This window comes from Vulpes lagopus, chromosome 6 (assembly GCF_018345385.1).
Source record: "Vulpes lagopus strain Blue_001 chromosome 6, ASM1834538v1, whole genome shotgun sequence".
In the NCBI taxonomy this organism is placed as follows: Eukaryota; Metazoa; Chordata; class Mammalia; order Carnivora; family Canidae; genus Vulpes; species Vulpes lagopus.
In genome coordinates, this window is record NC_054829.1 from 121200533 (window position 1) to 121227714 (window position 27182).

General features: G+C 36.5%; 1 protein-coding gene across 1 annotated transcript; it reads left to right on the forward strand.

Annotated features, from left to right (window-relative positions):
• SLC25A31 (solute carrier family 25 member 31) lies at nt 1-27182 on the forward strand. The gene is made up of 6 exons (XM_041759476.1): nt 1-313; nt 10601-10728; nt 17923-18040; nt 20250-20404; nt 22260-22385; nt 26330-27182. The coding sequence occupies exons 1-6, from the start codon at nt 70-72 to the stop codon at nt 26528-26530; spliced, it is 972 nt and encodes a 323-aa protein (XP_041615410.1). The 5' UTR covers nt 1-69; the 3' UTR covers nt 26531-27182.

Sequence of the window (27182 nt, forward strand, 5' to 3'; positions counted from 1 at the left end):
CTCCCTTCGTCGTCTTCCTCAGGCCTGTTTCCCGCTGCGGCTGCCGGTCTTTACCTCCAGCGCCCCGCCATGCAGCGTGAACCTCCGAAGAAGAGGCTAGAGAAGAAGTCGGGAAAGCAGCTCTTTGACCCCGCTTCCTTCGGGAAGGACCTGCTGGCGGGCGGCGTCGCCGCGGCTGTGTCCAAGACCGCGGTGGCGCCCATTGAGCGGGTGAAGCTGCTGCTGCAGGTGCAGGCGTCGTCCAAGCAGATCAGCGCCGAGACGCAGTACAAGGGCATGATGGACTGCCTGGTGCGGATCCCCCGCGAGCAGGGTGCGTACCCGAGGCAGCCGTGCCAGCCGGCCCCGTTCTGGGTCACCTTCCCAGAAACGGGGAGGCGGGGGGTGGGGCCTGTGGGGAGCGGACTGCGCCACCGCCGCATCTGGCGGGGATGAGTTTATTTCTTCACCTGTTGAGAATTCTTTTTTTTTTTTTTTAAAGATTGTATTTATTCATGAGAGAAACAGAGAGGCAGAGGGAGAAGCAGGCTCCATGCAGGGAGCCTCACGTGGGACTCGATCCAGGGTCCTCGGGGTCATACCCCAGGCTGAAGGCGGCGCTAAACCGCTGAGCACCCCCCGCCCCGGGATCCCTAAAATTCAGTTTCTTTTTAAGATTTATTTATTTATTCCTGATATATATATATATATATATAGAGAGAGAGAGAGAGAGAGGTAGAGACACAGGCAGAGGGAGAAGCAGGCTCCATGCTGGGAGCCCGATGTGGGACTCGATCCCGGGACTCCAGGATCGTGCCCTGGGCCAAAGGCAGGCGCCAAACTGCTGAGCCACCCAGGGATCCACTAAAATTCAGTTTCTTAACCAATTTAAGAGGCTACACTTTGTGGCGCCAAGAAGGCCTGTAAGGTGGCCAGTCCTGGGTGGGAGAGACCACCACATTCTCCTCGTCTTAGTTTTCTCCTTAACATCAGGGTTTACACCTTGGTGCAGTTGTGTCCAGCTCAGAAGAAAAGTGGTTGACACCCCCACCCCCACCCCGTAGGATTGAGGGAGATGCCATTAAGTACTTTGCTGATATGTTAACAGGTGCTTTAAGTTGCTCAAATATTTGTGGAAATAACACCTTTTTTTTTTTAAGATGTTATTTATTCATGAGAGAGAGAGAGAGAGAGGCAGAGACACAGGTAGAGGGAGAAGCAGGCTCCATGCAGGGAGTCTGACGTGGGACTCAATCCTAGAACTCCAGGATCGCGCCCCGGGCTGAAGGCAGCGCTAAACTGCTGAGCCACCGGGGCTGCCCGGAAATAACACTTCTGAGAGAAAGTACTCCAAATGTGGAAGCATCTGAGCCTCCCAGTACTCTAGTTCTTATTCAGTAAAAAGAGGTTCTGTTTATTCTTGAGAACTACTGAAGGCCAGGGCCGAAACCAAAGAGGCATTTACCCCTGCACATTTGTGGCACACACCCCCCCCCCGCCAAAAATCAATAAAAACAAATGATTTAATGCAGTATTTTTTTTAAAGTCAAAATGCGAAAAATCCAAGATGATCCAAAATATAAAAATTTTATTATTTCTTTAAAAAGATTTTACACCTTTATTCGTGAGAGAGAGAGAGGGAGGCAGAGAGGCAGAGACAGAGGTAGAGGGAGAAGCAGGCTCCCTGCTGGGAGCCCAATGCGGGACTGGACCCCGGGATCCCAGGATCACAGCCTGGGCTGAAGGCAGTGCCAAACCGCTCAGCCACCCAGAGATCCCAGCAAAATATAAAAATTTTAAATAAAGTCAGTCGTATTTTGCATCAGCTTTGCCTTAATTAAAATTCTAATTTTTTCCCAGTTTTATTGAAATGCTTTACAAGGAGTAGTGACTGCTCTGTTAACCATTAAATACCCTCCTGTTGCAGAACTGATCCTAAGTTAGCTAAATGCATAAGAGAATAAATTTGTTAACGACTTTTCTATAATCCACCCATGTAGTTGTATCCAATTGAAAACTCTGTTTAAAAGAGAAATAGGTCTATTATGTATTCTGAACAAGAAGAGAAGTGGCTTAAACTCTTCCACTCCTAAGTCTGTGGTTATTCTTCATGATTAAAGCTCTCTCCCCAGAGATATAGCTGCAACTCCTCTTGACCTGCTGGGTATAGTATTTTGGGTGGAGTATAACTTTTAAGGCATCATCTAAGCTGTAAATTTAAAATGCCCATATGGGGAGCTGAGCTCAGATCTTTCATAGTGCTTCGCATTTCTCCACTCCCATTTGTTTTATCAAAGCTTCCCCTTTCCCCCAAGATTTTTATTTTTATTTTTCTTAAGATTTTATTTATTTATTAATGAGAGACAGAGAGAGGCAGAGACACAGGCAGAGGGAGAAACAGGCTCCATGCAGGGAGCCGGACATGGGACTCGATCCCAGGTCCCCGGGATCACGCCCTGGACCGAAGGCAGCGCTAAACCACTGAGCCACCCGGGCTGCCCTCCACCAAGATTTTTAAAGGAAAGTAGGAACCTATCTCTTCTTGATTTATATTCTAAGACCTCTTCAGAGAAGTAGGGGACTCTCTTATTAGTTAATCTGCTTTAAATATTTAGTCAGGTAAATTAAGTATTCTGGTCAGATTGTGCTGATCAGCACTAATTTATTTCATATTTTAAGTGTTTTAAATGATATTTAAACCTAAACATATTCATTATAGCTCTTATAAATAGAGATTGTTCTGAATAGTGTTCCAGTGCCCATTTTCCTTCCAATTAAATCATCATAAGCAGAACTTTAAGACATTTTTTCCTATATGCAGTCTTTGTTATGAATATACACACCATGGTATATTCTATGCTAAGAGATTAGGATTCACGACAGGGATAATATTGCCATCTAGGGGCATTTTTACAGACTTGTAGGGAATTTTTTGTTTAGCACGGTAGTAGGGTGTAATCCTTAATTGCAGTGATGTAAAAGGCAAAAGCCAGGGATGATAAACATCCTGCTGCTGTACATGGCCAGTCCTACACAGCAAACACTTACCCTGAAGGCTGAATGATTCAGTTCTCCCACTGTTTATGGTTTTCTAAGCCCAAAACCTAACTCTGATTTACTTACAAACAATCTGGGACATAATGTCCATATACATAGCAGCCTCCGTGGGAGGATGAATATTATACTTTGTTTTGTTCAGAATTATGCTGAGGAGTGGCTCAGGGTTGATCATGATCTCAGGGTTGTGAGATGGAGTCACATCAGGCTCTGTGTCAGGCTCTGCGCTGGGTGTGTGTGGAGGCTGCCTAAGTCTCTCCTTCTTCCGCTGCCCCCCCCCCCCACAAAAAAATTGTACTGAGAGTTGTTCACCATTGGGAAAACTAACCAGTTCTTGTGATATTTGGTCACCACTTAACTATTGAATTCATGATGATTGTATATATATATACACAAATATATTAATCCCTTTTACAGGAAATATTAATGGTATCTTAATGATAACATTATTAAGTAGAAGCAACAAAACATCTTTATTTTCTCTTCCTATATAGTAGGGAAGGCATTATATGGATTTGTAAAATATTGTCGAAGAGGTCACAGTCTTTGAATTCTATTTCTAGATAGTAAAGGATGTATTGTAAAATATTTATTCTGTAGAGAGGACTTGAGGCTGGTGAGGTTAAGAATCACTATGGTAAATCATTCTGGAACTCTACTAGGCTATCAAGTTCTGAAATTGTTATTTTCTGGAATTTACCTTCTATTGCTGTCTTGAAAATCAAGATACATCCCCCTTTCAAATGTTCTGAAGTTTCTTTTGTGTTTCATGTTTGCTCTAATTTTACTGATAGCTTCTCTTTAGGCTTCTCTTTAACCTGAGAGACATGAATTCATAAGACACAAGTAGATGTTCTCGCAGTCTTCTTACCTTATCTCTGCATTCTTTCTGCCCCAAGAATAGATCTCTCAGCTTTAAACCTCTCTTTGGGTACCTCTCTTTTTATAAGCTTTCCTTGGCTTTTAAAAGCTTCTGAATTAATCTTGACTGATGCTATTCTTAAAGATTTATTCTATTCTTTTGTTGATTGTAGGGCCTTCCAACTTTGTTTGCATACTTTTATTTAATACTGTTTAAACCTTTATCACACAAAAAAATGATTGTTTATTATAGAAAGTTACAAAACATAAAGAAAGCAGAAAGTAAGACAAATCACTACTAAAATCAGCACAGCTAACAACGTGTTGGTGTCTGTGCTATAATTCTTCACTGGGCACAATATGCAGATATGTGAGAATATTTTAAATTAAAATAATTGTTTTATTTAATATATTGTAAATATAGTCTTTTAAAGATCTGATCTGTGCGGCTCATTTTTAAGCACCTACCAGAATTCCCTTTTTCTCTTAGGAGTTTCTGGCCATGAGGTTTTTTATATCTTGAAGACAGTGTTTTGGGGTATGGTAAGAAAGTATTAGGCATTGACTTTAAATAAAATGGGAAAATAAACTTGACTGATACTTGGTATATGAGTTAGCTCTGGCACCTGTGCATGGGCCAAATGTAAATTATATATTACAGAATACTAAGGCATTCTGAAAAAAAGTATGAATTACACACTGTAGAAGGGATGATAGGCACCTTTCCTCAATTATTATATAATAAACATAGTTTATGTTTGCCAATTGGATTTATAGAGAGAAGGCTATTTGAGTATTTGAAATTATCACGAAGTCTATTTGAAATATAGGTTCATGTATACTGTTCTTAAGAATGAACGTTACCCTAAGGGTGCCTTGAGATAATAGCAAATGATGGTATAAAAACATCATGATTAGCAAGATACCTAAAAATATTAATTGTTCAAATGAATGCTAAGTTGAACCATATTATCTCCTGGCCAGTTTTTCCCAACGACCCTATCTAAGTAGCCCTTCCTCACTCCTCCATCTCCATATACTATTTTTGTTCTTATAGCCACATATTTATTTGTTCATTGTCTATTTCCCTGGGTCCTGTCCCTCAAAATATAAGCTCCATAAGACAAATTTGTTCCTAATGCTATCCCTAGCAGGTCTGCTATGTACTAGGTACTAAATAAGTTTTTAAATGAAAAATCTTTATTTCATTCTTTAATTTCTGTTTTGGGTATATTTTTAAAGTGTGCAGTGTGTGTGTGTGTATATATATATATATATATATATATATGATTTTTTTAGTATATACATATCTGAAAGTCATGCTTACATTTTTTTTACTGATAGACATATTAGCAAAACATTTTGTAGCTGACCAGCCTAGAATATATATACCCAAACATCTCTAGCATTCTCATTCTTGGAGAATAAGTTCACCAGTAAATGGCCTCATAACTTTTTCTCATTTTCCCATCAGATCTATTTTAATACTTTTGTTTTTTTGGTTTCAAGTTTTTATTTAAATGCCAGTTAACTTACAGTGATGGTAATGGTAGTTTCAGGTGTATAAATACAAACAGCACCCAGTGCTCGTCACAATACCTGCCCTCCTTAATACCCATAATCCATTTAACCCATCCTCCTGCCCACTGGATTCCCTCCAGGAGCCCTCAGTTTGTTCTCTATAATTAAGAGTCTGTTTCATGGTTTGCCTCATTTCTTTTTTCTCCCGTGTTCATTTGTTTGTTCTATTTTAATTCCTAATTATTTTCTTAGAATTAAGTTTATAATAGTTTTTTCTCAGCCTTTGATTTTGAAGAGATTATTTTTTTCTTAGCAATTAAGTCAAAAACTTTGATTATTTTATTACTAACAGAGAAAGATACCACAATCACTATGTCTTTCTTGATCTATTTTGTGATTATATCTTGGGAAACTGTCCTTTTATTCTTTTTTTTTTTTAATTTTTTATTTATTTATGATAGTCACAGAGAGAGAGAGAGAGGCAGAGACACAGGCAGAGGGAGAAGCAGGCTCCATGCACCGGGAGCCCGATGTGGGATTCGATCCCGGGTCTCCAGGATCGCGCCCTGGGCCAAAGGCAGGCGCCAAACCGCTGCGCCACCCAGGGATCCCTATCCTTTTATTCTATATGATTAGAGAGAGTAAAAAATACTGTTGCATTTGCATCACTCTTTTCTCTTGTTTTATTCTGACCAAAAATATTCTGACCAAAATTTTTATATAAAAATATAAAAATATTTTTATTCAGAATGAATTGTTCTTTTTTTAAGTAGGCTCCCAAGGCACCCCCAGAATGGATGATACACCAAAAAATACTACTGTTTTTAGCCAAAGTGGATTTTTATGAAGAAGCAGTATAGATTTAATAGCTTTAGGTTTGGAGTCAATTTCTAGAATCAAGTCCCAGCCTTTTCCTTACCTTGTGACTTTCAGCAATTTTTATTTAACCTCTCTCAGCCTCAGTTACCTCAGTTGTCTAATGGGTATAGTAATAGTACCTACCCAATATGATAGTTGTGAGGATTAAACAAAGTCATGCTTATAAAATATTCAACCGTATATCTATTGCAATTAGAGCTCAATAAATTTTAACTCTTTAATTGGTATGTATGCTTTCCTAAATTTACTACGTGTATTCCTGATATTCGTTTGTAAATGAATATATTTAGGGATTAGCTTGCATTATACATAGAGTAGGTTTTTGTAGTCTGTCTGAGGCAACCTACATAGATACAAAGTGTACTTAAAGTATAGTTGAATAAAACCTTGAAACCTGGCCCCCCCAAAATAATATTTTTGTAGAAAATACATTTAGAATTTCACTTTGAGGTTCCTTTCCCTATGCGCTCTAGCAGAGACATTGAAGCAGCTAAGAGCATGGCATAGCAGTGAAATGCAAAGAAAGGAATAATAATTTGTTAAGGGTGATCTATGGAAAAAGATTAAAACAGGAGGGTTTTTTTAAAAGATTTTATTTATTTATTTGAAAGAGAGAGCGAACACAAGGTCGGAGGAAGAGTAGAGAGAGAGTGAGAAGCAGGCTACCCACTGAGCAGGAGGCCAATGTGGGGCTCTATCCCGGAACTCCGGGATCACAAACTGAACAGGAGGCAGAAACTTAACCAAGGCTAAGCCAACCAGGTGCCCCCAAACAGGAGTTCTTAACCTGACACTATAGCTTCAGGGAATCCATGAATTCTGTGAAATATATGCAAAAATATTTAAGGTGTGTGAGATTATATTATTTCAGACATAACCCATTAAGAGCTGCCAGTTTTCCTGTTATACTTCACGGGATTTCTTTCTTTCTAGATTTTTATTGAGACATTAACATTTATTTTGGGGAATTTTCTAGGTTTTTTTTTTTTCAGGCAAATGCATTTTTGCTAAAAAGGATACATTCTTCAGCCAACTCTAGCAAGCCCCTTGACTCATAATAAACACAACACCTTGTCATGGCTTCATATTAATTTCCATATGTCTTTGTCATCAAAGTCTTCCATTTATATTTAATTCATTAGCCAAAGTTACAAACCTTTATATTGCTCTTATGTATGACACTCTTGTTTTTTTTTTAATTTATTTATTTGAGAAAGAAAGTGTGTGTGCTTAGTGAGGAGGGGTAGAGGGAGATGGGAGAAACAAAAACTCAAGCAGACTCCCCTCTGAGTGTGGAGCCCAGTGGGGGGTTGGATCTCACAACTCCGAGAATATAACCTGAGCTGAAACCAAGAATTGGACACCACTCAGGCACCCCTGTACGACACTCTTGTGAAGTAAATATTAATTCAAACTATAATAATAATTACAGAATTGTTAATAACTTGTAATCTAAAAACCCATAATATCTCGGTATCATTCAGCTGAGTGAGCCAATTCCAAAATGACTATTAATATTTAAAACCCATGTTTAAAATGGAAATTCTAGTATTTTTTAATACATGACACTTTTTCTAAACTCCGTTTTATTTTATTTTTTAAGATGTTATTTATTCATGAGACAGACAGAGAGAGGCAGAGACATAGGCAGAGGGAGAAGCAGGCTCCTCACAGGGAGCCAATGCCAGACTCAATCCCCGGACCACGGGATCACACCCTGAGCCAAAGGCAGCCACTCAACTGCTGAGTTACCCAGGTGTCCCTCAAATGGGATTTAAGTTGGAAAAAAAACCATTTGTTTAAAAAATAATAATAAATGGGATGCCTGGGTGGAGCCTGCTTCTCCTCCCTCTTCCCATGTCTCTGACTCTCTCTCTCTGTCTCTCATGAATAAATAAATAAAATCTTTTTTAAAAATCCCATTTGATCATATTGGCAATTTTCCAGTCAATATGTTCTTTTTGATCCTTTTAAAATTGACTTTGTCTTCTGCCGGTAAGCTGTTGTTGTGTTACAATAAACCATGGTCTAGAAAACCATGTCCTATTCTTCAATATCATTTATACAGTCATATTTCATTCTCTGTATGTCTCTTCTAGAGATCTCACCTCTAAGAAATTACAAATGCTCTCTTAAATGTTTTCATTAGCAATGAAGAACTTAAAAATTACTTAAAATACCTCCAAAAGTTAGATTCACCAACCTCCCTCATACTTCATGTGGCCATAACTAGTAAGAAATATTCCTGTATAATTTGGTTATATTTCTTATGTTTTAAGATTTTTATTTTGCTTCCATTAAAGAAAAAGTTGACTTTTCTTAGTATAGAAAATAACTGTGATTATTTATGGAAAAGTATTGTAGATAAAGGACTGAATTATTGAGCCAGATTGTTTGGGTTTGAATTCCAGAAGTACAGTTTTCTAAGTGCCCTTGGACAAGTTAGAAGTTCTTTTAAACTCATTCCCTCATCTTTAAAATGGAAGGACTAATAGTACCTTCTTCATAGGTGGTTATGGGGATTAAATGAATAAAAATAAGTTATTAGAATTTATTGTTTTTGTTAATATTGTCTCAAAAGTTTTTTTAATAATATTTTTCTTTTTAAGAAAGAGCTTTCTTTACCATTCTTTCATAATTTTAGGACTTTTAAAGATTTATTTCTTCAGAAACCCAAATCTAGAGTAGTGTTTTGGAGTCTGACACAAGATGTGACTAAATCCTGGTTGGCTATTAACTATGTCTGTAGAGAGTTTTTAAACTTTTAAAGTTTACACATGTATAATATGAGTACTATAGGTGAACCTATGTCAAAAGCATAATGTGGTGATTAAATGTAACACACAGCCTTTGGCCATTGCTTGGCACATATTAAATACTTAGGAAGTGGTAGCATTTACCATTGTGTGTTAAGTGTCCTAGTGAAGACTGAGTCAGTTGTGAGTACTGAGATTATTTCTTGGCTATTAAATATGCTTCTTAATTACCTTTGTGCAGTTGCTTTACATGCAGTTTGGGATTCACTGAGATTCTATGTTGTTTTTTCCCCCCACAAAGAAGACTTTCTTAGTTAACAATAAATATAACTTTAAGTTTCTAAGCATATCAGCCCAGTCAACTGAGATTATTTTCATCTGAATCTTTATTTTTAGAAGACTGATTCTGGGTATTCTCCAAGCTGGGACTAGAGGTATCCCATTCAGAATAGCCAGATCAAACCGTTGGACAATTTGCAACCTAGTAGAAACAACTATGGCTGCTGAAGAGATAGCCTATTGTATTGTAGGGCAGCTTGATTATAAAGGTAACACTGAATTAATAGGGGTAACACAATGACTGAATTTTAAGGATTGGTCAATCTATGAAGATTTGAAGTAGGAAGATTATCGAACTGGAAAGTATTCTCCGGTCTCTCTCTGTCAGACCCCTGGAGACTGTTTTGAATTGTAAATTGATCTTTTTTCTGGCTAGGTTCCAGAAGGTAAAGATAAGGATATAGACTCCTTTTTTTTTTTTTTTTTTTTTTGAGAAAGAGAAAGGGAGGGAGGGCAGAGGTAGAGAGAGAGAATCTTAAGCAGGCTCCAAACCCAGCACAGAGCCCCACTCATAGCTCGATCTCCCAACCCTGAGACCATGACCTGAGCCAAAATCAAGAGTCAGAAGTTAAACCGACTAAACCACCCAGGTGCCCCGACTTTATACTTTTAATACTTTTTCATTCCCATATGTATTATACACAAACCAATTTTGTTTAACCATAGGAATTACATATCCTAATTTGGAAATGAGGTTAAGGGTTAATCAGTAGCTTCTCTGATAAATACTAGTGACTTTTTCTACTAGGAAAAACCTTATATTCAATTGATAATACTTTCCGTAGATTTTTAGGTATCTAAGGCTTCTTATTGGAAATTGACAAAATTGGAATGGGGTACATGGAGTTAACACTGCCTATTTTCTTTCTTTAAAAAAAAAAAAGATTTTATTTATTTTTTCATGGGAGACACAGAGAGAGAGACAGAGACATAGGCAGAGAGAGAAGCAGGCCCCATGCAGAAAGTCCAACATGGGACTCGATCCCAGGATTCCAGGATCTTGCCCTGGTTTGAAGGCTGACACTCAACCTCTGAGCCACCCAGAAGTCCCACACTGCCGGTTTTCTTCAATGAATTCACACATAGACTTAATTTTTTCTCATGAGAAAGGGTATAAGTTTTAGATAGTTCAAATAACCAAGTTTTTTAAAGCTATGGGAATTTTTGATAATAATGCAAGTTTATATTTAATATGTTTTCTTTTGTAGGCTTCTTCAGTTATTGGCGTGGCAATTTGGCAAATGTTATCCGGTATTTTCCAACACAAGCTCTAAACTTTGCTTTTAAGGACAAATACAAACAACTTTTCATGTCTGGAGTTAATAAAGAAAAACAGGTGAGTACATTTTAATATTTATTATTTTTTAAGAAGTAGTGGGATTTGCCTTAACCTATGATGTTTTATTTAGGGAGAAGGTGCTGAGTGGTAGAAGAAATAATAATTAAAACAATACATGTTATAATCACTATTCTACAGCACTAGGAAAGTTCAAAAAAGCAATCCACAGATCTGTATTCCGATATATCTGAAGTAATTAATTTTCTAAAGAAGTACACTGTTGCATTTTAATGACTAAGGCTCTGTTTGGCTGAGTTTAAAGTGCCTAGAAGATCCAATCAAACAAGCAGGAAAGCAATAAATTTAAGTTGAAGAATTATTTTATTTTTTTATTAAAAAGGTGCCTTCTCTTTCAAGGTAATCACTCCCTTGATGACAGAATTTCAGTTTCAAAATTTCCTACTTGTATGAACTATATGTCATTTGTTTTGGTTTCTATTTGTTTTGCTGCCTCCACATACACTATACCACCTACATTACTCTTAAGGTGTCCCTTTACCCTTACAAAGTCTCTCTTCCCCTTTCCTTTTTCTTTTTCTCTTTCTCCTAAAAAGCCAACCAACCAACTGAGCTCTCCTAGCAGGTTCTTTACAAAAGCAGCTGTTTGTGGAACATTTTTTGTTGCTGTGTTTTAAAATTTTTTTTCATATCACTTATTCCCATTTCTTCATAATTTATATTTCATTAACAAATGTTTATTGAGTAATTTGCATTGTTATGTGATGGGAGGTATAAAGGTAATGAAAATTGTTCAGACTTTATTTTTTTTTTATTTCCATCTGTGATATTTATTTATTTTTTTTAATTAACTTTTATTGGTGTTCAATTTACCAACATACAGAAAAACACCCAGTGCTCATCCCGTCAAGTGTCCACCTCAGTGCCCGTCACCCATTCCCCTCCAACACCCGCCCTCCTCCCCTTCCACCACCCCTAGTTCGTTTCCCCGAGTTAGGAGTCTTTATGTTCTGTCTCCCTTCCTGATATTTCCCAACATTTCTTTTCCCTTCCTTTATATTCCCTTTCACTATTATTCATATTCCCCAAATGAATGAGAACATACACTGTTTGTCCTTCTCCGATTGACTTATTTCACTCAGCATAATACCCTCCAGTTCCATCCACGTTGAAGCAAATGGTGGGTATTTGTCGTTTCTAATTGCTGAGTAATATTCCATTGTATACATAAACCACATCTTCTTTATCCATTCATCTTTCGATGGACACCGAGGCTCCTTCCACAGTTTGGCTATTGTGGCCATTGCTGATAGAAACATCGGGGTGCAGGTGTCCCGACGTTTCATTGCATCTGAATCTTTGGGGTAAATCCCCAACAGTGCAATTGCTGGGTCGTAGGGCAGGTCTATTTTTAACTCTTTGAGGAACCTCCACACAGTTTTCCAGAGTGGCTGCACCAGTTCACATTCCCACCAACAGTGTAAGAGGGTTCCCTTTTCTCCGCATCCTCTCCAACATTTGTTGTTTCCTGCCTTGTTAATTTTCCCCATTCTCACTGGTGTGAGGTGGTATCTCATTGTGGTTTTGATTTGTATTTCCCTGATGGCAAGTGATGCAGAGCATTTTCTCATGTGCTTGTTGGCCATGTCCATGTCTTCCTCTGTGAGATTTCTCTTCATGTCTTTTGCCCATTTCATGATTGGATTGTTTGTTTCTTTGGTGTTGAGTTTAATAAGTTCTTTATAGATTTTGGAAACTAGCCCTTTATCTGATATGTCATTTGCAAATATCTTCTCCCATTCTGTAGGTTGTCTTTTAGTTTTGTTGTTCAGACTTTAAAGACCTAGATTTGTATCCTCATGCTGTTATTCAGCTGTGTGAATTTGTGAAAAGTCACTTCTGTGATCCTTTAGCTTTCTTATCTGAAGAAAGCTTGTGGTGTTTAGATGAGATTACTTGTAAAATGCTTATCATGGTACTGTGCTTTATGATAGGCACTCAGAAAAATATTCCTATCTTTTTTAGCTGACTGCTGTAATAATTGGAACTTTTCTTGACTCAGAACCTGTATGAGGGATTCCCCAACTCATGTATTCACTAGAACTCAAAGAACTCAGAAAAACTATTACACTCATTTTTTTTTTTACAGCAAAAAGGATATAGATTAAAATCAGCAAAGGGAAGAAGCACATAGGACAGATTCCAAGAGAAACTAGACACAAGCTTCTATTTGTCTTCTTCTGGTAGAGTCATATGGACAGCACTTAATTCTCCCAGCAATAATGTGTGACAATAAATATGATGTGTTGCCAAACAGGGTTGCTCACTTGAACATTGACGTCCAGGATTTTGGGGGGAGTTAGTTGCATAGGCATGGAATGTAACTGTCCTTAGCTACTTAGACTCCAGCTACCACCCCCTAACCTAAGAGATCAAACTGATATAAGTTAGCCCAGTGTTCCAAGCATACAAAAACTGGTGTTCACCATAAATTGATATGCTAGCATAAACTGTCTGGTGTAGCCCCGAACCTCTGGCATACAAAGAGACTTTTATCAGGTATGATATTCCAAGGGCTTAGAAATTATTTTGAAGGAAGTGGTCAGGGACTGGTCCTGAAGATCGCAGTATATGAAGGGTTTGGGCAATAGAGGCCTGATGAATTAACTCTACTGAACACTTCCCACCCCACCGCCCCAAGAAAATAAATTCTATAAGACCAAGCCAAATGGAGAAATTAACTCCTGAGTTAACCAGAATATTTATATTACTGGCATCTATTCCTAACTATAAATAACATTGCTTTAAAAGCTTTAAAGTTAACTCTGATCCTTGCTAAGTATCTGGAATAAATTTCAGATTAAAAAGTGGAGCCTGGGACACCTGGGTGGCTTAGCGGTTGAGCGTCTGCTTTCAGCTCAGGGCGTGATCCCAGGGTCTGGGATCTAGTCCCACATCGGACTCCCTGCATGGGGTATGCTTCTCCCTCTGCCTATGTCTCTGCATCTCTCTCTCTCTGTGACTCTCATAAGTAAATAAATAAAATATTTTAAAAAAAGAAGTGGAGCCTGAGATAAAAACATCTTTAGTATTTCTATGAAGACATTATTTAGGGTGTTAAGGTATTCAGTCATAATTAAGTAATATATTTAATTACACATTATTTGCTAAATTTGGATATTAATGACCCTTTTATTTACAATTTTGGCCATCAAATTTTTATCTCATCTTTGTCACCTCCCTGAAGTGAAAGAACTAAAAAAAAAGAAAAATTCATATTTTTGATTTCTTACCTGGTCTTAAAAGAAGCAAGAAAGATAGAAAAAGCAAATATAGTATGTGAGTTTAAAAGTGACTGATCTACCACAGTGAAATATCACTGCACACCTATCAGAGTGGCTACAATGGTGACATCACCAAATGTTGGTGAGGTTGTAGAAAAGCTAGATTATTCTTATATTATTGGTGGGAATGTAAAATACTAACTACCACTCTAGAAAAGAGCATGATAGTTTCTTACAAACTAATCATGTGCTTACCATACAGCCCAACAGTTATACTCTTGGGCTTTATCCTGGAAAATGAAAACTTACGTTCACACAGAAACTAGGACCCTAAGATCATGATCTGAGCCAAAGTCAGATGCTTAACTGACTTAGGCAGCACTCAGCCACCTCAAGAAGAGTGATGTTCTTATGGTATTGTGGATGTAGTTAGTGTCACTGAATATACACTTAAAAATGGCTAAAATGGGGGCGGGGGGCCCTGAGTGGCTCAGTAGGTTAAGTGCCTGACTCCTGGTTTTCACTCAGATCATGATTCAGGGTCCTGAGATAAAGCCTCACATTGGGCCCCGTACTCAACGGGGAGTTTGCTTGAGGAAATTCTCTCTCTCCCTCTACCCCTGCATGTGGGTGTGTGTGCTCTCTGTCTCTCTCTGTCTCTCTCTCTCTCTCTTAAATAAATAAATAAATAAATAAATAAATAAATAAATAATTTTTTTTTTCTTTTATTTTTTTTTTTAAGATTTTTATTTATCTGAGAGAGAGAGAGAGAGAGAGGCAGAGACACAGGCAGAGGGAGAAGCAGGCTCCATGCAGGGAGCCCAACATGGGACTTGATCCCAGGTCTCCAGGATGACACCCTGGGCTGAAGGCAGTGCTAAACCACTGAGCCATCTGGGCTGCCCTAAATAAATCTTTTTTAAAAATGAGTAAAATGGTAAATTTTATGTATATTTTACAATTGTTTAAAGAACTTGATACATGCAGCAACTTCAGATGCTAAGTGGAAAAAATTCATCTCAAAAGTTGTTTTCTGATTTTATTTATATAACATTCTTGAAATGTCAAAATCATTGGGATGGAAACATAGTGGTGGTTGCCAGAAGAGAGGGAGGTGGTTATGGCTGTAAAAGGATAGATAGCATCAAGGGATCTTTATCATGGAACTGTTGACTGTGGCAATGGTCACATGGATCTGCATATGTGATAAAACTGCATAATCTCAGTACACAAATGCATGTAAAATTGGTGAATTCTGGGGCAGCCCAGGTGACCCAGGGCTTGATCCTGGAGACCTGGATTCGAGTCCCGCGTCGGGCTCCCTGCATGGAGCCTGCTTCTCCCTCTGCCTGTGTCTCTGCCTCTCTCTCTCTCTCTCTCTCTCTCTCTCTCTGTCTCTCATGAATAAGTAAATAAAATCTTAAAAAATTGGTGAAGTCTGGATAAGAAGTTTTTTATCAACGTTGATTTCCTCTACTATAGTTATGCTATATATAGTTATGCTATATATATGCTACATAGTTGGGGAAAAATTACTTGGAGGATTTAATAGACTCTGTATTATTTCTTAGGATTCTTGCGAATCTGCAATTGTTTCAAAATAAAAAGTTTTTAAAAAATAACCATGGTTCACGCAGAGGTGCTTCTGGGTGGCTCAGTCAGTTAGGCATCAGTCTCTTGATCTCGACTCGGTCTTGATCTCAAGGTCTTGAGTTCAAGCCCCACTTTGGGATCCAGGCCAGATGTGGAGCCTACTTTTAAAAAATAAAACAACAACCATGGTGGGGAGCTGTATGCCTACTATATATTGTTTCATTGAATTTTCACCTCATCCTCTGAGGTAGTTATTTTTATCCTAAGTGTAAATAAAGGTAAGGAAAGCAAGACACAGAAGTGAGAGCGCTTGACCAAGCCAATTGTTCAGGTCTTTCTAACTCCCAAACTCAGATCCTTCAACTGTACTCTATTTCTCTCTCAGCTGAGGTGACTAGACTGGGTGAACCTTAGCTGAGCCTGGGCACAAAATGTTTCTCTGCCACCTTTTAGTAGCTTCCAATACAACCCTCAGCAAGGAAGACTAGAACTTCTCCCAGCACTTTTTCATGCCCAAACTTTGTTAGAACTTTGATCCTAGGGCATTTGTTCTTCAGCACATCATTGAGTTTATTAACACAGTAGCAATTTGTCAACAGTTAAAAATAAACAAGATTATTTTCCTCTAAAACCCTCAGATTCTTTTATCCACCTCTCCTTCCCTGATGCCTCTCCATGCCCTCTCCTTTTACAATATAATAATATCTGAAATTACTGACTTATAACAACCGAAACTCTGATTTATACTGATATACCATGTCCTCTGGGTCTATTTTATCTTCAGGCTTAATTGTGGAGGGATAGACTTTGTTTGGTACACAAATACTTGCAAGATTATGATTCACCACAGATACTTTTCTCCCACTCCTTGGTCCCTTCATTCTTTCCTCCTTCCCCCTTCCTTCCTTCCAGAAGATTGGCCATACTGTTTATCCATGTTTTGCCTGTGTGTGTCATGTTTTCAAAAGTCCCACTGTCAGAAGCGTCATGGTTTGAATAATAAATTATATGATCGTCCACACAGAAAGTCATTGATCTGCCTTCCTGGGACCCATGCATGTTTGAGGAATACCTTAAACCACTAAAGGTGTGTTTATATATGTGTAATTTTTATTGGAAGAGGATTTAAAGCTGGCAACAGTTTCGAAGAGGATGGAAACCTAAAAATGGCTATTTAATATTGTTTCTATTTCTGTCCTTTCCTGCTAATTGGTATTGAATTTTAGAGTCAGATACCCAACAAATAGAATCTGGTACAGCTCATCTTTTTCTACCAGGTTACAGATTATCTACCAGACTGTGGATTAGCTACCTTGGGGTCAGATGCAGTCTGCTGATCAGATTATCTCTGGGTGATCATAAAACATGGCTACCCATACAAAACTTAAGAGTTTCACTGAAAAGGAGCCATGAGAGTCTGATAACAGTATGTGGGATTCCTAATACCTCATTAAACAAATATTTATTGAATATTACAATTATTCGGGGCAAGGCCCATGACGTGTATTGTGAAATAAACAGATGAATTAAGAATCTTGGCCTCAAAAAAGTGCAAACCACTAAAATGTCCATGAACTGATGAATGGCTAAATAAAATGTGGTGTTGAATTTAAATTTTAAAAAATAATAAAAATAAATAAATAAAAGGTGATAAATCCATATAATAAAATATTATTTGAAAAAAAATTATTTGGCAATAAAAAAGAATGAAATGCTAATACCATTCCAATTCAAATATTCTTTCTTCTCCATTAAGTTCTAGATGTTGAAAAGCAGTTTACTGGACCTAAGCAGGGCACATTTTAAATAATTTATCCAAAAGAACCTCAGCAGTCCATTAAGCCTGATTTACATGCTGCTCAACTATATTATAATATTTCTGCCAATTTTCCTGTCAGCAGTTGAAAATGTTTTTGAGTTGTTTATCTAATAAAATTATAAAATAAAACTATTGCATTATGAAGTATTATTGCCCCCGTACCAAAAAAAGGGACAACTAAAGCCTCCATAGATGCCTGATATTTTAGCCATAATTAACACTAGTATTAATTAAAAATTTATATAGTCTACAGGGATGATTGTCTTATGTGTCCTCTTTTGCTAATTTGAGCTACTTTTGCTGGAGGCAATTAAAATGTCTTGGAATTTCTATATATCAGCATTTAAACTGTATCTCCCAGACTGCCTGGAAAGAAACAAAGGCTTCATGGACATGAAGGGAAATATTTTGGATAATATATACATTATTATAGATGTTTACTTTATAAAAGCAGTTTATAAAAAGCAGTTTTATAAAATTTAGAATTTTAAACAGATTCTATAGTTTAATAACTACTTTTTAATTAATATGTTTCAGTTTTGGAGGTGGTTTTTGGCAAACCTGGCTTCTGGTGGAGCTGCTGGAGCAACATCTTTATGTGTAGTTTATCCGCTGGACTTTGCCCGAACCCGATTAGGTGTTGATATTGGAAAAGGTATAGGATTTTTAAAATACTAACTTCCCCTTCTTTGTGTTTTGAGTGAAGTATTATTCATTGTAGAGTTATCCTATAATGACAACATGAAATACATTCTAAAAATCTTACTCTCAACCAAGTGGTAGAGTCATAGGGCCTAAAGATTACTACTTTTTTCTTTTCCCTCAAAAGAAAGAAGGTGAAGGCCAGTACTGCAGTAACAAAAGAGCAAATACAAAGACTTCTTGTAACTCAGTTTTTTCCTAGAGAGCCACTTTCTGTAATGCTCCATAGCTTATTCCTAATTCAACTATGGCTCCTCTCTGGGTTACATATACAGCTCTTATCCTACAGATTTCCCTTTGCCTCTGTCCTTAACTTATTTTGTCACATCTTCCTATGTTTTTGTTACACTCTTGTTTTGGTAGATTATGTTCTTTAATAGCTTTCTGAGCTTTTTTTTTTTTTTCAAGTAGATAGAAGACATTGAGATCTTGCAAGTCTAAAAATGTCTCTGTTTTACCCTTTTTCTTAATATTTGACCATATGTAAAATTCTACTTTAAAGTTTCTTTCTTTCACAATTTTGAAAGCATTTCTCTAGATTCTTGTTTCTGATATTGCTCTTAAGAAACTGATCCCTTAACTGCTGATCCTTTGTATGTGACTTTTTTTTCTTTTTTAATTACCTTATATCCCTGATCTTGATATTTCACAATGATCTATCTTTATGTGAAGCTTTTTTCAGCAATTGAGGAAGTAACTCAATTGGCCCCTTTCATTCTGGCACCTTGTATTCAGTTCTGAGGATGGCAGAGGAGTAAGTCACTTGGCTGCTCAAGAATCCAGATGCTATTTTGCTTTCACCAGAAGAGCAATACTTAGTTCCTCTAACGGTTATTGGAGTAAAATGGCTTGCTTTTCTCTCTGCAAGAACATAGGTTTCAGCTTTTTCTGCTGAGTTAACACTTCTCCATCTCCTTTACATCTTGCTAAAATTTGTGGGTTTCATTCTCTGCCATGTACTGTTCTTGCCTATATGACTTTAAACCTGTTGTAATCTTTTATTACCTTTTTAGTAGAATTTCTTAAGAAAGCAGAGTCATTCAAGAAATACTTAATTCAGTGCCTGCTGTGATCTAGGCCCTGCCTCAGATATAAGATGAAAGACACAAACCTAGACATCCGATATAAAATATGGAGTTCATGATTTATGTACATTATGGTCTAGGGGAAGATACAAGTAATAAAAAAATAGATGACAAAAATACACTGTCATTTAGCAATAAATGACGTGAAATACATATTTAGGAACAGGGAGTGACATCAATTTTAGATAAGTGATTTAGAGAAAATGCCTCAGAAGGGGTAGCGGTTTGAGCAAAGATAAAAATATCAGTTCCATCTAACATGTTTAACTGTCGGTTTAAAATTTCTTATTATTGTTAAGAAAGTGACTAAAACTCCTGTATTGTGTTTTTAGTTCAGTTCTGTAGTTTTCTCTCAGAATTGAGAGAATTTGGTTTATCTTGTAGATTATATTCTACATACAATATTTTTTTAAGGATTTTATTTATTCATGAGAGAGAGAAAGAGGCAGAAACACAGGGAGAGGGAGAAACAGGCTAGAAGCAGGCTTCATGCAGGGAGCCCAAGGTGGGACTTGATCCCGGGTCTCCAGGATCACACCCCAGGCGGCACTAAACTGCTGCGCCACTGGGGCTGCCCTACATACAATATTTTTTTAAAATTGTGGAGTTCTAGGTGAAGGGAAAATAAAAATGAAGCTAGCAGACACTGGAAAAATGACAACTCACCTAAAATGGTAATGATCCTAAAAATTACTAGTTTTTAGGTTTGTCTTTTTCCTGTATCTTTCTGCCTTTCAACTGAAGCAAGTCATAGAATTTTTCATTCCCAGGTATTTTCTGAACCCCAATTAGTAGCTTCTGGTAATTTTGTTGAAATGTTTTAAGCCAGTCAAATTGCTTGAATTAGATTGCTTTTATAAGAGATTGATATTTCAGTTAGAATTTTTTAGGATTCTGTTTGAAATCTTAATTCTCTTTAAACAAATGGGAGGATTTTTCATTTGTGTTCTTTTTTATTAGAAAAAATTTCTGAATGGCAGTTTCAGATATATTAAAACTATAAGATTAATTTACTTTGATTAAAGTGTTTATCTGATATATAATGTTGCTAATATATCTTAAATGGCTTTATTTTAGGTCCTGAAGAGCGACAATTCAAGGGTTTAGGTGACTGTATTATAAAAATAGCAAAATCAGATGGAATTGTCGGTTTGTACCAAGGGTTTGGTGTTTCAGTTCAGGGCATCGTTGTGTACCGAGCCTCCTATTTTGGAGCATATGACACAGTTAAGGTAATCTGGGGCTTTTACTAATATATATTAAATACATGGTTTGTTTCTTTTTATTGTTTTAATTAGTAGTTTGTTCAGCAGATACGAACTTTTACCTTTAATTACAGAAATAAAAATAAATGATGAAATAAGAAACATGGAATTCTGTTAAATCATGACTTTGCCATAACCTTATTGAATTATAACTGTTATGGATCTGACTTTAGAAATAAAGCATAAACCCAAACATTAAATTTTTGTGCAGTTTGCAACTAACTATACGTCGTGTTACAAATAGAAAAAATGCTAATTAGGCTTACATCATAATCAAATCTTTAGAAAATAGAAATGCATCTTCTAACAGTTTTTCTGATTTTACATTCATTTTATTATCACTTTCTTATAGGCAGATAATCAGCTTACTATCTCATTTTCGAAAGTAGGGCATAACTAGTTAAATGTAATAAATGCTACTACAGCTCAGTTATCTATTGAGTACTGTTAGATTCTGTATTATATTCTCCAGGATGTTCTGCAATTTGCCTTTTAGTTCCAGATTTTGATAGCATTTTTTTTTTTAATTTTTATTTATTTATGATAGTCACACAGAGAGAGAGAGAGAGGCAGAGACACAGGCAGAGGGAGAAGCAGGCTCCATGCACCGGGAGCCCGACGTGGGATTCGATCCCGGGTCTCCAGGATCGCGCCCTGGGCCAAAGGCAGGCGCCAAACCGCTGCGCCACCCAGGGATCCCTTAGTTCCAGATTTTAACAGCATTTCCATAAAGTAGGAAAGAGGAAGATTGAAATACTTAGTACCATTTTTTTTTTTTAATTTATGATAGTCACAGAGAGAGAGAGAGAGAGAGGCAGAGACAGGCAGAGGGAGAAACAGGCTCCATGCACCGGGAGCCCGACGTGGGATTCGATCCCGGGTCTCCAGGATCGCGCCCCGGGCCAAAGGCAGGCGCCAAACCGCTGCGCCACCCAGGGATCCCAATTAGTACCATTTTTTGAGTTACTACTTAGTTCTAGGAACTTTGTCAAGTACTTCCTTACAGTATCTTAGGATAGCTTTTAATATCCCCAATGTAAAGAGAAAAAACCTGGGAATAGTTAAGTAATTTATGTTAAGTGACAAACAAAAATCCTGTGCTGTTACTTCCAAAAGGAAGTAATGAAGTTAATGTCAGTATCATTTACTAAATAAGATTAAAACTTAAGGGAAATTTTATGTTTTACACATTGTCTCTGTCTTCCCTCATTAATATAAATGTAATGGAAGGTCATTTTTATTGTGGTCTGGACATGTTACTTGTTTAGTTTCTTGTGTAGTTTTTAGACAGAGTAAGTTAATGGAAATTAACAGGCTCTTATGCATGTTTATTTAGTCATGGAAAATTTTATGTATGTTCTCCTTTTGCTTTTCTCTATTATCACCTGTAGTACTTTTGAAATTTAAGAGTGTTTCTTTACTAGCTTAGAGTTTTAAAGCTGCTTATCAAATACCTATTGATGATAATATCAGGCATTATTTAATTTCTTTTCAACTATGTGAAGAAGAGCTATGAAAAAAAATTTTTGGTCACTGGCTACTATCTCCCCTAGTGTTTGCCGTTAATAAAAAATCTCTGGTGATAGCAAGTATGCTTTCTTTTTTCAGATATGCTTTTTAAAGTAAAGCCATGCGTGGCATATTTCTTTCTTATTGATCTCCTGATATCATTTTAATCTTTCCACATTAAATCCAAATGTGTTTTATTGTATTTTAGGTATAATTGAACCCTCTTTCATTATAATAAGACTTACCCCTTGACTTGAGAATTTAAGATATTTTGAAAATTTATATGGTTACTGGACATGTTTTTCTTTTCTAGGGTTTATTACCAAAACCAAAGGAAACCCCATTTCTTGTCTCCTTTTTCATTGCTCAAGTTGTGACCACATGTTCTGGAATTCTCTCTTATCCCTTTGACACAGTTAGAAGACGCATGATGATGCAGGTATTTTATTATTTGTGAGTTTAGTTGAATTTTCCAATATTTTTGATATTCAAGTATAATTTATTCAAATGTTAGAAAAATTTTGGCTGAAAGGCAGGTCATCTGTTTTACTTACTAAAATAAATGCATGATACATTCTGTCTTACATCCTTTCCTACCCCAAAACAGCCATCATCCAGCAAAAGTTTCTTCCTCTTCTGTTATCAGAATAGAAATGCTTTCCACTCCTATTAACATGTTGTTTGAAAGATGGAGGGGGGTGGCAGGGATTGGATTAGTACATCTATCCTAAATGAATGTTAGGTTAAGTAGAATAAACCCTGTCACAGGTCACTGACGTATGTCATTTGTTGTAGTATAGTTTAATAAAAGTAAATAATTTTTAACTCCAAGGATGAAAACTTATTTTTTTCTGCTCTCTTTTTTTAAAGATTTTATTTATATGACAGAGAGAGAGAGAGAGAGAGCACAGGCAGGGGGAGTGGCAGGCAGAGGGAGAGGGAGAAGCAGGCTCCTCACCAAACAAGGAGCCTGATATGGGGCTCAATCGCAGGACCCTGGGATCATGACCAGAGCCAAAGGCAGATGCTTAATGGACTGAGCTACCCAGACACCCCTGAAAACTTGTTTAAAATGATCTATGTTCTAAATATAAATCTCCAGGTGCCAGGCTGGCACAGTCGATTAAGTGTCTGACTCTTGGTTTCTGCTTAGGTTGTGATCTCTCAGGGTCATGAGATTAAACTATGTGTTGAGCTTGTGCTCAGCATAAGTCTGCTTAAGGCTCACTCTCTCCTTCTCCCTCTGCCCCTCCCCGCTGCTTGCTCACTTGCTCTAAAATAAATAAATAAAATATTTTAAAATAAATAAATATAAATCTCCAAGTCAAAATTTTGGTACATTCAGTTTTTACTTGTTACATTCATTTATTCAGCAAATATTTGAGTGCCTAATCTATGCTAAGTTATGGCAACACAAAATAAGGTAGAACCTGCTTCCAAATTCATAGCATAGTATTAAATGCATACAGTTAATGCTTTAAATAGAAATGTGCAGAGCTTCCAGGAATCCAGTAGAAGGAGGATACCTAAAACGCTTAAAGTGATCAGATGTAGCCCCTTGGAAAAGTTAAATCTATAAATCCATTTTTTTTCTCCAGACAGAGAATTCTAAGCAGAGGGGAAAAATCATACATAGAGATATGGCTTGAGTAGAAGTTCAGTATACCTAGATGATATGTTTCATGAGGGCAATTGAAAATAATGAGGCTGCAAAGCTAGAATAGTAATATAATGCTTATTATGTGCCAGATATTGTCCCAAGTAGTGTGTACTTTAGTTACTATCAGTATCCTCATTTTATGTCTACACATTGGTCCTGGAAGAACCCTGTAGGCCACCTGAAGTGGTAAAGCATACCTATTATTACTTCACTCATAGACTATTAAAGTTACTTTTTCCTTTTACATGTGTGTTTCCTCTTGATCTGTATCTAACTCTAGTTTAATACACTGAAAAAAAGTTTTAAATGGAAAATTAATTTGCATATAGACTATGGATTAGGTAAGTGGTACTATATTGATGTCACATTTTCTAATTTTGATAACTGTACTTTGAGTATGCAAGAAAATATTCTTATTTTTAGAAAATGCACATGGAAGTGTTTAAAGGTAAGGGACATGATAATCTGCAACTTACTATCAAAATAATTCAGAAAAAAACTGTGAGCATATGGGATTTTAGATCTATGTGTATATTGCTAGGACTCCCATAACAAAGTACCAGAGACTGGGTGGCTTAAGCAATAGAAACTTTTTTTCTCGCAGTACTGGAGGCTAGAAGTCTGAGTCAAGGTGTCCAGCAGGTCGATTTCTTCTGATGACTTCTCTCCTTGGCTTGAAGACCGCTTTCTCCTTGTGTCTTCCTTTGGTCCTTTTTCTGTTTCTCTTCTTATAAAGATAGCCAGATCGGATTAGGGCCTACCCTAAGGAGCTCATTTAATCTTAGTTACTTTTATAAAGGCCCTGTCTCCAAATATAGTAACATTCTGAGGTACTGGGCATTGGAACTTCAATATATGAATTTGGGGGGGACACAGTGCAACCCATAATAGTACCTTAATTTTTGTATGTTCATTTTATAACCTGCAACTTTGTTAAATCCTATTACAAATGCTAATCTATATGTACACTTTGAAGTTGTATGCTCTTTTATTTACACATGTAGGTGTATAATATGTGAATAATACTAGGTTTCTTCCCCTTATCAATTCTTAAACTTTTTGTTTCCCTTTTTTGCCTTTTTACACTGGCTGAGACCCGTGATTTAGTGTTATATTAAAGAAATAATAACTGGCAACCTTTTTTGCTAATCTTATAGGAATGCCTTCAAAATTACGAAAATGAATGTTAGCTGTGGGGTTTTTATAGTTCTCTTTTATCATATTATGGCTATTTCTTTCTATTTTGGGTTACAACAGTTTTTAATCATAAATGGTAGTCCTGTTTCTTCAGTATCCCTTGAGATGATTTCATTTTTCTTTTTTCATGTGTTAGTATTTTGCATTAACTGTTTTCCAGAGCTAAACCAACCATATATGCTTAGGATAAACCCAGCTTTGTCATTATGTACTGTATTTTATATTTTTAGCTAGGTTTGATTTTCTAGTTTTTTGTTGAGTTTTTGCATTGTGTAGTGACTTTGGCTTGTAGTTTTTCATTCCTGAATTGTCCTATTCTAATTTTGGTATCAAGGTTATACAAGCCTTATTACATACTTGGGGGAATCTTCCACTTTTTCTTTTCTCTAAAATAACTTCTGTAAGATTGGAATTAAATGTTCGTTGAATGTTTAGTACCGCTCACATAAAAAGTCCTGTGGACATTTATTTGGTTTTTTTTTTTTTTTTTTAATTTTTTATTTATTTATGATAGTCACAGAGAGAGAGAGAGAGGCAGAGACACAGGCGGAGGGAGAAGCAGGCTCCATGCACCGGGAGCCTGATGTGGGATTCGATCCCCGGTCTCCAGGATCGCGCCCTGGGCCAAAGGCAGGCGCCAAACCGCTGCGCCACCCAGGGATCCCTATTTGGTTTTCTATAAGAAGGATTTCAAACATCTGCTTGGATTACTTTAATGAATTTCATATATTATTCTAATGTTTTATTTTTTTTATCCTGTTGGTAAATTACCTTTTTTAAGGTATCTGTCCATCTCTTTTGAGTTATCAAAATAGTTGTGAAGTTGTTTGTAATATCTTGCTTTTTCTTAATCTCTGGAACATCTGCAGTGATGATACCTTTGATGTTTCTAATAATTTTGGAACTTTTTCTTGTTTTTCCTTAGTGTTTTTAGAGATTTGTCGGTAAAGTATTTCAAATAACTAACTGACTTTGTATTCTTTCTGTTGTATTTATTTCCTATTTCCTTAATTTCTGCTGGCTACTTTCTTATTTCTTTCTTTAGGTTTATTCCTTTTCTAAAAATGTTTAGGTTGATCATTAATTTTCAGCTTTTCCTTTCTGATATTTCAAAGTCACTAATTTGCTTATAAGTTACCATTCAAGCTGCATTAAGGAGTTGTGTGGTTATTCTTAGGTTTTAAGTATCTTCTAAGATGTGTATTTCTTATAATCTGATCAGTTGATATTTTTCTAGTTACCTTTTTTGCTGTCAGTTCCTCACTTAGTTGCAATATAGTGAGAGGGTAAATCATAGTATGTGATGACCATCTTTTGAAATTTGTTAAGCTTAATATATGAAAAGTTTTCAAGTGTGCCAGAGAAGTATGAGTGTTCTCCAGCCGCTGGGTACAGTATTCAATATATGCCCATTACATACTTATTCAACACAGTGTTAATTTTATTTGTCCTCTGTACTAAGAAAAATATACCTTAAGATGAAAAATATTAAAATAACAGCAAACTATTTGTTTATCTTCGTATAGAGTGGTGAGGTTGAACGGCAATATAAAGGAACTTTAGACTGCTTTGTGAAGATATACCAACATGAGGGAGTCAATGCATTTTTTCGTGGTGCCTTCTCCAATATTCTTCGTGGTACAGGGGGTGCTTTGGTGTTGGTACTGTATGATAAAATTAAAGAATTTCTTAATATTGATATTAGAGGTAGTTCATCAGGAGATTAAATTAAGAAATACATATATTTAACTTGTTAAACATACAAATTACATAGCTGCCATTTGTATACAATTTGATAGTGTGTTATTACTGTCGGTATTTTTTTAGAATGCTAATTCTGCAATAAAACAGATGCCTTTTCAAGGATTTTAAATACTAAAAATCAGATAAATGTGGGTTTCTTCCTACTTAGACTCAAGCTTACTTTAATGAGCCATTTTACTTATAAGTAGTATATGTTATTTCTATTAAAGTCCTTTTATTTTGTGATGAAAAGTTAAAATGTATAATACTAAAATCTAAGAAATGAAAGTATATTCTTTTTAAATGCTCTTCTCTTTATATAAAGTCTTCCCATCTTTTAAAATCATATGACAAAAATATTTCTTAAAGCTTATCAGGAGATGTCATATTTATGGGCAGGGGTAAACTTTCTTCTACAACATCTCTATTAAGACAACTCAGGTATTACTATGTATAGTTTATGTTATTATATAGCTGTTATAAGCACAGATTCTAGACCTGATCATAAAAAATTGATGACTTTATGACACTGTAAGCATGTAGTTGGAAAAGAAAAGATATAAAATGGTGTGTCTGCTTTTATCTTTAAAATAAATAGGGGATCCCTGGGTGGCTCAGTGGTTTAGCGCCTGCCTT